General features: G+C 37.4%; 1 protein-coding gene across 1 annotated transcript; it reads right to left on the reverse strand.

The window, feature by feature from the left end:
* Positions 1-473: 473 nt before the first annotated feature.
* Positions 474-12,074, reverse strand: Smp_006740 (putative major vault protein; the record flags this gene model as incomplete). Its single annotated transcript, XM_018793747.1, has 10 exons — positions 12,044-12,074; positions 10,278-10,350; positions 10,099-10,236; positions 9,747-10,063; positions 7,936-8,162; positions 5,857-6,264; positions 4,238-4,960; positions 2,248-2,459; positions 1,678-1,921; positions 474-824 (listed from the first exon to the last, which is right to left on the reverse strand). Exons 3-10 carry the CDS (start codon positions 10,227-10,229, stop codon positions 474-476), a joined length of 2,613 nt encoding a protein of 870 aa, XP_018648228.1. The 5' UTR covers positions 10,230-10,236; positions 10,278-10,350; positions 12,044-12,074.

Consider the following 12,074-nt stretch of genomic DNA (forward strand, 5'->3'; position numbering starts at 1 on the left):
GTAGTTACTAGGTCACTTGTATATTTGTCTCATAACAAACATCGGTTATTACTGACTAATCCAATTCTTCAAAGTTCCACAATAGAGTATTAACACTGTCTTCATGCAAATTCAACCAATCAAGCAGTTTTGAAACACTATACACTGGTTAAATATGAGTAGTCCAAACAATGTCTATCTAGTATATTTTTTGTGAAGGCGTATATTCACCCTGACATTCTTTTGCTGCTTGTGAAACACTCAAATATATTCTGAACAATAGCAAAAATAATACAAGTAGAAACATGACTAATAAGAAAACACACATTGGATAGCACACGTATAACATATTTTACTAAGTATTCATTTGAAGAAATCATCACAGCCAACCATGAAAAAAGTATGTTGAAACAACATATAAAAAAATCAAGGAACTATAAAGAAATAGATTAAAGCAAAACTCATGAATGTAAACAGTAAATATCGATTGAGCTTCATTTTCCATCTACATTGCCTAACACCTCTGAAGCACGTTTACGAGAAGAACCCTCAAACACTGAACCGATTAAACCATGAGCAGTAGTTAACAAATTCACTGGTGTCGTCCCATCTGTAATTAATGTACTTTGTAGGCCCAGAGCGTTCAACATGCGCAGACTATTATCTGATTCGGCTGTTGCCATTGCACGCAGTGTATCTGCACCTAATACATTCACCATTGAAATGAAACGCGATTTCTCGATTTCCGTTTCGTCTGCCTTATACTTTAGAGCTAATTCATTCTTTTCCTTGATATAGGCGATCTCTGCAGCTCGAGCCAATTTGAGTCTTTCTAATTCTGCATTCTGAAAATATTGTTTCAATTCCAAAAAAAACAATAAGATGAATGATTGAGATAATGAGATAGGGAAGATTAGGAGATCTGACATCCATAAGTGGGAAAATCTCGAAACACAAATACGTTCTACAATCATTATTATCATACTGTGGGATTACTCTACTTACATTTCGTCTAATTGTAGGATATGGTGATACGTCTATTAATGGTAGAGGTCGCTTTAAACAGCTAACCATAAACCAACTTTGGTATTTTCAGAAAACTGAGTACATGAAATACCAGAGATCACATTTATGAAGAATAATGTTTGGAAAATTTAAGAAATCTTCAACAACAATGAGGATGTGATTATTTTGAAATTTAACTGTGAGTTCAGCTTTCTTATGTTCTCAAACGTCGATAATAAGAACAAAACGTGACAGAAATTCCGTAAGTACGTTTTATGTCATTCCTTTTCTCTTCTCATTACATTCTACTACTACATTTCATCCTTTCCTTAGTAACTTAGTGATCTGACTACATTTCTAGTCTCCATGTCTCACCGAATGTGTTGAAACACAGTGACAAATTATGACTAATGAACAATAATTATTGATTCAAAGTCCTTTCATCAGTTTATCACATTGAGTTTCATTACAAGTAAATCTAACAAATCCCTGTAAAATTTTTGTGAGCTGAAACCCGAACGAAATCAGTGTTTCACCATATACACTTCAATCTAACATCGAACAAATTTTCACTACATCCACCTCCTATCATGTCAGAAACTATAACAAGGCTAACACAAATATTCTCACAAATTTGATCCACAGATGCAGATAAAGAAAACAAATCGAAAATCCAACTGCAAACGTCCTCACCGTTTCAATAGATAAGGCTTCTGCTCGGAGTTTAGCCTCTTCCACTGCAGCTTGACTGGAAATACGATTCGCTTCAGCTCGACTCTCTGCTTCGGCCTTCGCTTGGCTATTACTTTCTAGTGCAGCCAGTTGCACTCGGATTTCAAGCAAATTACGTCTGGCTTGTTCAGCAGCCGCTTCATCTTCAATTCTTTGACGCTCCAACCGACCTCTTGCTTCCTGTTCGAGTCTTTCGGCTTCGTGACTAAAATGCAATACGATAGAATAAACTTCATTATCGAAAATTTCATTCCCGGTTCTCAGCATGACAACTAAATACTTTACCCCTAGTTTTCATACTCGAAATGAAATTTCCAATACAGACAATGGTAATACCCCATTACGCACCACAACTATACACTATAAACCGAGGAAGTGAAACAGTGAAAACACGTTATATTGTAAAGAAAACTTAACCGACTAACACTACTTATTTCATGCACACCTTAACGAGTATTGTACACATGACTACATTGTTCAAAAGAATCTCCAAAATCATACATAAACTCAAAACGAATGCAGTTCGCTTACCGTGCAGCTGCCTCTTGCGAATTGGTCGTGATCTCAATGGCAAGTTGAACTGACTTCTGCAACGAATCCCGAGTTCGTTGATCCACTGGCTCCACAGACTGTACATCCACGCTTGTAATATGCAGATTATTTTGAGGAAAAACTAATCGATCCCGAACCTTTCCAGCTTCATCCAATCCGAATACGGAAGCACGAATAATTCGTGATGAGTGCTAAATAAAAATATAGTGGAAACGAGTATAATTCATCATAGTGTTTCCGCTTACATGGGGACTCATTAATCAGATCTAACCAAGTACCGGCTAGTATTGAAGTTTCTCTTGAGGCTCAAAATCAGTAACCAACACTTACAATCACAAAATCTAATTCACAAAACTACCATACCTTTCGTTAAAAAAATCTAGCTGGCAGTAGAGTTATAAAGCTCTTCACCGAAACAAAACTCGTATGATTACACTAATTTCGTACTCAAACACTGGTGTCGTTCAAGTATTGACGCAGGAATTCCGGGCAACTTCCGTAGCTTGCCACTGATTCCCATAAACAGAACACTGACTGCACCACAATCCATTCTCATAGAAAGTCCGGATCTTCAAGATATCCTCAGCTGACAACCATCACTGTAGTTGTGACCGATCTACCATCTACCGTCAATATATACCCATTAAGGTCGGAATAACACCGTGTTGACAAGTAAATAGTTTGAGCGATTTTCTAGAACTACTTCTCTCTTCAAACACAATTAATTGACCAATGCATATATGTGCTTGGTACTACGTTGTAGCTTAGTGACTGACTGACTCAATCTTTATTCCTCATCACCAAAATTTATCTTACTGATAACCGACCAGTTTGTTTCCATTAAAGAATCTTCTTACAACTACATTCTATATTTGAAAAACAAGTACGGTGGTATGCATTGTGAATATTGAAGATGGAAAGAATAATACATCATTTAACAAACTTTCTGGGAATCACAAGGACTCTTCTCTCCATAGAATTCTACACAGTTCATGTGAAACATTTTGTTACAACTCGGTACACTTTCCAGGATGGAGAAACAAAATTGTAGTCATTAACAAATAAGAGCTTTAACTCAACTATATAAATAACTGACTTATGTAATACTTATAGTCAACTTTAAGTTTCTTATTAAATAATACAACACCATCAAGCATGTTTATTTCGAAGAAGAGATTAGATTTCAAGTAGTTTTTCTACTGGCTCTCAGACTTCTCCTTACTAGTCTGCATTGAACCATGATGTCTTGAACATTTTTGAACGAAGATTCCCAAACTCAGACACTACGCTTTTAAAAATGCACTGAACAACTGCCAGTAATCGGTGAAGAATTTAAACGACATCGCTCTTAATCAGCATCAGTACCACAGATTCTATAATACTTTAACTTTCTGTAGATTCTGAACAACAAACTATTCTAAATTTTTACTCAACCATTCTACTCGTCTTTCTTTTAGTTTCCTACTACACTTGGTATTACTATCTCTCCTCCAACTGCTTCTCGCTCGTTTATTTATTCTCACTGTGTGTATGTATTCGGTAGTAATTGAATAGACATTCATTCGCACTACATTATACGTTGTTACTGTCCGTCTTCCCACCTCCGAAAACATCAGTCAACTTTCTAAGATATGTTAACTAAACGTTTCAGAATAGCTCCCGTCAACAACAACGTGCTAGCAAAGTGTATAAAGCAATTACGTTGTTGCACGAAGTTTGGTCATATCATTCTCTCATCAGTAAGAGTAACAATTACACTACAAATTAACACCACTAATCAATCCTTCATCTAGATATCGCAGTAACTAATAATGTCTCTAACAAAACGTATGCAGTCGCTACGACAAATTCGTGAGAAGGCACTAAATATTCTAACACTAACTAAACCCTCTTTCACCTGAATGAATTTGCAACATAATCAGTGCAATGATCCAATAGAACCACTAGACTAGAAAATTACAAACCTTACCTTATGAAAATCATCGAATTGGACGGATGCAACTGTGCCACGAACACGAGATGCAATAGCTTTACACGCATCTCCAACAAAATCAGGCACTGAGAATAACTTAGCAGCATCAGCTGCACTGCATGATGGAGAGACATCAAACACCCAATTGTACGATAGTTGCAAAGATAAACGAGCATGATCCGCAGTTTCAACAATTACAACATCTGTACAAAAGTCTGGACCTAACAGTAAACATAAACTCTTAATCACATTCGGTTTCTTTGGTTTCCCACCACTCAAGCTCAAACGAGTAAATTGTTCATCTGGTCCTAACATAGCTAAATTAGGTCCGAACTCGACTCTTGCCCTTTTGTTTTTATAGTCATAGATTTGAACTGCAGCATTGTGTGGAACGCGGAAAGTAACTACACGAGTTGGGTCAAGACGGTCAACTGAGTCTTGAATTGATCGAACTCCACGGTCAGCAAATGGGTCGATATTACTTTCCAGCAATTGAACAACCTCAGATGGGAGTTTCTTCTCCCATAATTCTTCATCTTGATTTAACATATAAGCTTCACCAATAACAGCGCGAACTTGTCCTGTTTGTGTATTACGAACATAGATCCCTTCATTACAATCGAGAGGAATAACGTTACGACGGTCTATCACTTCCACTTCAACAGGAGGTATGTATTCGATGGGTCCACGTAACATCCATCGATCACCAGGACGACGTATCTAAAATCAAAACATTAAGTATGGTAGTATTCAACTTAGCAGGGCAAACGTCTCTAACAAATAATATCTCTTCAATACATTAACACTCACTGAAGAGAGGAAACAATCATAACGAAGGGGAAAATAATAAATGGGTTGACCTGAACTTGATCAAGAAAATAAATACAACAATAACATCTTGAAAAGGCTAGTTCGACTTAATTTGATGAATATTAAAACATCAAAATGACAGGACTAACATGTTAAATCTCCATCGTTCGTAAATATTCAATCACTAGACGAGCTCGAGAACTCTGCATGCTAAAGTTACTCGTCTTCGTATGTTGCGTTTCATAAACTACACCGCAAAACCAAACAATATACTAACAATAAAGATTTTTACTAATCAAATCTCATACTACTGAAAATGTAAGTTCTATGTGACTTAGCAACCAAGTACAAGTTCATATACTCAGCCTTGAGTCACAATGTTTTGTGAGAAGGCTGATTATACTACTTGGCTGGTGGAATTCCAACTCAAATTCAAATGGTCGAATCTTTCTACATATGAGGCACAATTCTACAAACGTACACATAACTTTAATTATTAATGCTATGCTCTTATATGAATTGTCCTTTCTCCTAGTCAGCCCTAGTACCGATTGAGTTAGCAAATTACGTGGGAGATATGCAACCAATTGTCAACACCAAGAACCGGAATCGAGTAAAGTTAACAGACCATAGTTTTACTGACACGCAACGCATGGAAAGTCAATATCCACTTCCTCATTAACTATTAAAAACAACAAACCACAAATTCTGATTGGTGCTTAAACGTTCCTAGACTTATGACCACCTCAAATGAGGTAAATATTGGAACAACTAGACCTAGCTGACGACACAAATTAGAAACTTACACATTTCTTCTGCTTCACAGACTCCCCCTCAGATATAGCGTCCCCACATATATCCTCGACAAACTGTTCTTTAGCTCGAAGAATAAGACCTTCGTCATTCTGCAAAATATAAGCATCTTGAACACCCCTTTCTAAACACTCTCCTGGTCTCAGAAAGAATGACTTTTCACCACGTACTAATAATTTTCTCCCTAACTGAGGAACACCGTTCTCATCCCAAGGGTTGACTACCACACAAAACTGATGGACACCTAGGATTGTAACTTCGACTTCTCTCACAAACTCCTCAAGTGCACTGCAAATGTGATACTCCGCATCTTCGTGTGTAATTAACCATTCTTCACCAGCTTTGCGATATTTCCCGAATTTGTCACAATGAGACTTGACAGCTTTGACACATATCGCCCGCTGAAAATGAATAATAACGTTGACCAAATAAAATATTCAATTGTGAGACTGATATATAATTTTAGAAGCATTATGGCTATCCGTACAGCCACCAGTCGGTGATTTCACCTGTCTTGGCCTCACATTGTCAAACAAAGATATGCACAAACCTATATATCATTTAGTCAAATACATAGTACATCACCTATGTAAAATACGAAGTGTCAACAAACAAAACACCAATTCTAATTTAAAGGGCATCTTCACTTGAAAGTAAGTTTGAAATTTGAGGTCATTGCTTTGTCATTGTTTTCATATAAACTTTGATGACCTTTGTCTATTTTTTAGAAGAACACCGACGAGCAGTAACTGTGTTCTACAACTTGAAATAAAATCCTGTGTACGATTGAAGGTATGGCAGACTTCGTACGACTTAAACTTTGATTTTCAAACCACTATCTTTTCCATTCCGTTTGGTTTGAATGAAATCATTACCATAACCTTCTTACGCGAAGCGTATGAAACCCGATACCTGGAAATATTTATAGAATGTACCGATTACCACAACGTGCAATGCTGACTAGTATTGGAGATGGTTGGAAGAAAGTTAGTGGCGGCCAAACCAAAACGTGGTATCAGTGCTTGAAGTCACCAACCTCTGGTCTGAGCCATGTTGGTAAATTTACACTACTTGGTTGGGGTCCGCGTGACTGTCGTAAACAATGGTTGGAGACTCTGTGTGACATGGCTCAGAATCAATCACAATGGCGTAGGTGTATACACTTTCTGTCTTCCCTCAAACCTTGAGATTAAAATTGCTTCATATCTTTCTTTTTGTACTACATACTTATATAAAATCTTTTTTATATATTACCACCATTAAATTAAATACTTCTATGAATTCGGTGTTGATCTTGTTGTGCTAATGATGTATGACAACTTGGACCGATGCATTTTTATACCTGGTCCTACGTTGTAGCTGACTGAATCATAGAATCTATATCTGCAAATACATTATGTCAATGGCCTTTAGGTTTCTGTAATACAGTGTTCGATAACGCTTAGCAACAGAATCCAGTGTGTACGTTCCTTCCCATTCGGGACACATCAGATTAAAAACACTAATGATTTAGTTCCAAAATAAAGTCAATCCGATCAGGAGGTATATATGCTAGAGAGAGTGACCTATTGCAGTCCTTAACATCAACAACGGGAAAACCCAAACTCATACAAATAAAGAGTAACATGTCATATTCATCATAAAAGTCAGTAATATACATGCCGATTAACATAGAGCTTCAGAACTATAAGACGCTATACCCCAATCATAGTATACAATTTATGATGGCGAAACAGTTAATATGTACTGTTTATTACAAATTGCATTCATCAAAATATATGTCTGTGACTGTATATGGCAAAAAACTCCCTAGAGCAGCACATATTATCTGTAACCCAATACAGACACATTTCTAGCTTGATTGAAATCTGTAAGCATAGAATCCCTAATTTTCTAGACAGTAGTTTCATAAGCAAACATACAGAAAGTTACTCTTCTGACCAGTATTCACATCTACATAGGTTTACACCAACTAATTCTAGTCACTCATTACCGTAACTTGGTGAAGCATACCAGAATATGGGCAATCAGGAAATAGCTAGTTACAAAAGGTTACCTAATAGTTCACGTACTCTGTCTGTTAGTGTAATCGCTTTGCGTTCGTCGACAATTTGCTCATAGACACCCGGGAGGTATGCACCTGGTGTCGTAACTAACCATCGCTCACCATAAACACGAGGAACACCACTTCGATCGACGCAATCTTTTGTGGCCTCCATTACAAGAGCAGAGTTGACAAGAATCACTTTGGCTTGCTCGCATTTTACAATTTCAACCTCTTTTCTGGGGTAATAGGTACCTACAGAGAGAAACAAGAGTAATCCACACACAAGTTATACCAACTACATGAATAAAACAAGTTTATTTCAATATTTAAATGGAGTCTGTTTGTTTTCTTTTACTTACATATAGCCAAAGCAGATTACCAAAAGAGGTATGATAAACCCCTGCAAGTAATACATACGTGAACTTGCAGATATCGTTTTATACCCTTTACATGAATCTTCTACTCACAGTGCATTCTTGTGTTTCATTCGCTGCTTATAGCGACTAAAGTAATTATTTTGCTTAGTAAATTTACTAAAGCGTTGTGGAAAGTCACAAAAACTACGGAGACTCAATGTTTCATCAACAGTGTTATTTGATTCAATCCCATCGTACACATGTTAACAACATGCCTCATATTCTTTTGAACGTGTGTATGAGGCTTATATGGAAAATGAACAATTTATGATGACAAGACTCACAGAAACATATTCGATTATCAATCCTACGTAAATTTAAAGTGAAGTATGTTCGCTGATTAAAATTTACCTACGATATGATAATAAAGCTGTTTTGTTTATAAAAGATACAACCACCAAACCCTTTGATAGTTTGACCAATATTTCAACTTGCAATAAACAAATCTAAAGCTTAGCTATCAAGACTGAACTGCAAGAAATTTGAACAACAGAATAGTGATGCTTACGATGTACCTACATTTATAAGTGCACAGAGTGACTAGATCTAGTGTCTTCTCGCTTTATATGTAAACACAAACTTTGATGGCAGCAAATTTAAAAGTCACATGAAAGCATGTACAACCCCTAACTTTTATCACTCCAAGTTTGATACAGCGTCCAAATAAAAACAGACACAAGGGTAACTAAACGCCTTTTACAAGGATACATACAACTTCATCAAAATTGTAAACGGGTGTTATGTCCCGATAACAATAGTGAATGGTAACTTTGGGACCCATTTATATTTTTTATCGTATAATCACTAAATAACTAAACTATTCATACCCGTGTCCCCCTTACCATGAGCTTTAATTTGAACTATAAACTATTGTCGTTCGATTTACCATTCATGAATTACACCCAGTCTACTAATTACTGTTCCCCTATTCACAGCCACATTTGGCTAAATCTTGTACAAATGTTATTTTCTATTTTATGATACGATGTGGTCAGTTTGATTAGTATATAAACTCAGTATGTTTGAAATATAATGATTAATACCGCAGAGGCTGTTCTGGACTTAACTGGCTGAGCTAGGCAGAAACAAGACCGACAAGTACCCTAGACTGCTCGTGCGGTTTTCGTGTGTCACTGTTCCAATCGATAATTCGCTGCTCTCTGACTGGCGGTCTTATCACGCCATACGTTAACAAAACAGTTCTACATACAGAATGAACTGAAACACTAAGTTACCTAGTAAGTAATTAAGACAATTAGACAGTTTTAAAACCGTTGGTCATACTTCCTCGTTGTGTTAAACATTCTAAACAGAGGAGACTTGCTTCTCGTAGTTTTCACATTCGCGACTATGATAATGATATCAAGGTCGAATTTGTTTCCAAACTAACCACTGGTCACTTGGGAAATAAAATACTTACCAGGTCCCTCAAACAACCATTCCTCTCCAGCTATTCGTCTGACGTTTCCATCTTCAAAATCCGAAACTGCTCGCAATCTGAGTGCCGAGTTTGGCAGAACAACAGGTAGAGGTCTGACGATATCCTTTAAAGTTTCGCCCGGATACAATGGGAAAGGATCTTGGGCGAAACGGTACTCCTCGTCACCCATTCGAACTTTAACCTGTCCAAATTTGTCGACTACTGGAACACCGTCTTTGTCTGTTATAACTGGGTTTCGAATCACGCAGTACATCATCGTCGGAACGACAGTTAGTTCCTCAGGTCCGAGAACAATCCTAAGAAATGATAAGTAGATAATGAACGAACTCACTTTTCATCCTGTTGGCAAACATATGTCTTAGGTCCAACAACAAGTGAGGTGACATGAGTATTCAAGTTTAGCACATGGATATAATGTCTTGGACTGATTGAAATTATTGGTGAGTCTGGATTAGACTTCATCTTGAACCTGCAAACATTTTAGTTAAGGACACAATACTGATTACTTACCACTAAATCTGTGGAGAATTTCCGTTGTGAAAAAAAAACCAAAGTCTAGTATGAGGTTGAAGATCACGACCTCCTGTATAGCAAGAAAATACAAATAATAAAGTTTAAACACAAAAGTATTTGGCTAATGGCGTAGAAACAGTGGGAACTGTAGCCAGTCTTTTGACTGAATTTTACATCAACATATATCACTATGGTCAATCTGTACCTAAGCGTTTTACAAAACCATAATCCATCCATCAGGGAAATCCGGCACTCGACTACATAGTCGGAAAACAAAAGGTAAGTCTGACACCACAATCTAGACCAGAGGAGAGACTGAAATCTGGGTGAACTAGGTTCGAGTGGGTGAAAACAGAACATGAACAGCAGCATCAACAACCTTACCTTAGTTGTCATGTATTTGGTCTTTCACTTTACTTGAGATCCATGTGACGTTCGTCGTGCAGTCAAATAAACAGTTCTTCAGTATAGCAAAGAACAGGCTATTAGATGTAAATCAACTCCCAAGTATAGTTGGGCCCCCAATGTTACTTTACGCTGATGTGAAAATTTGAGGAGAAATAATAGGTGACGCAGATGCATGCACACTTCAGGCAGATTTAAATATTGTAATCAGCTGCTCTAAAGAGTGGTGACGTGCATCTACATGCACTTTGGGAATACAAAGGCATATAGGTACAGCAGAGAGAATGTACTTGTACCAGTGGTCCGGTCTCACAAGGGTTTCGGGGTGACAGTGAGATATGATCTTAAGACCACGGTCCATTGCCGGGAGGTTGCAGAGAAGAGGTTTAAAACTCTATGGGTTTCAAGATGGAAATTCACCAAGTTAGTACTATGTTCACTACAGTATACATCACCTTAGAGGGAAATAAACTTGAGAATTGAGTTCAGACTGCAAGCCCTTGTTTAAAAGATGACTCGGATATCCTGGAAAAAGTACCCGTGCAATTCCACAGCTCCGGAGTTTGCCATACAAAGAGCAGCCTGAAGAGCTAGACCTCTTTAGTCCGACCTACCGTCGATTAAGAGGTGATCTGACTGTGATGTATAGGACAGTAAGACATGATTGGACCTAATATATCCTCTCGGCGAGACTATAATTTATGGACGAGCCAATCAAACTTACAGTAACAGGTCTTGAATTTTCACGCAAAATCAATTCATTCATTTGGCTAAATAGAGTACTGGCATTATAGCTGACATCAGCTCATCATGTAAACCCTATATCCAATCCGTAACCCTAACTATCAACTGTAAATATTTATCCTAATTCCTCACACTGGTTTATAACCGTCACCTAAACGTAGAATGTGGGTGAACATTCTCAAACATTTTTAGCGTCACTCAAATGCCGTCCACAAATTATAATCTCACCACCCTCTCTTTTTCTTGCCACTAGATCGGTACATCTAAGATGACATAGCAGGCGAGCAGAAAAGCCAACAACGAACAAAATACCTGTGGTATTCAGGTTTTTACACCAAGTCATCAATTCTTGGAACCTGTTACCCGAAGCACTTGTGTCGGCACCATCAATTGACTCATTCAGAAGAAGACTAGACAATCACAGAAACACACTAGAAACAGAATAGCATAGGCCGTAAGCCTCCAGTCCTTACTAACCAAATCTAAATCTGACTTATGATGGGTAAGCTATGTGATTTCCTCTTGCAGACCGCTTGCTAAGGCCATCTCCATGTGCAAACTTAAATCATATCATAAACAAAACAAGGGTATAATTTACAAAGAACTACCCTCACCACACAAATATAAATCTGAAAAAACGACAGT

The sequence above is a fragment of the Schistosoma mansoni genome, chromosome 1 (assembly GCF_000237925.1).
Source record: "Schistosoma mansoni strain Puerto Rico chromosome 1, complete genome".
Lineage (NCBI taxonomy): Eukaryota > Metazoa > Platyhelminthes > Trematoda > Strigeidida > Schistosomatidae > Schistosoma > Schistosoma mansoni.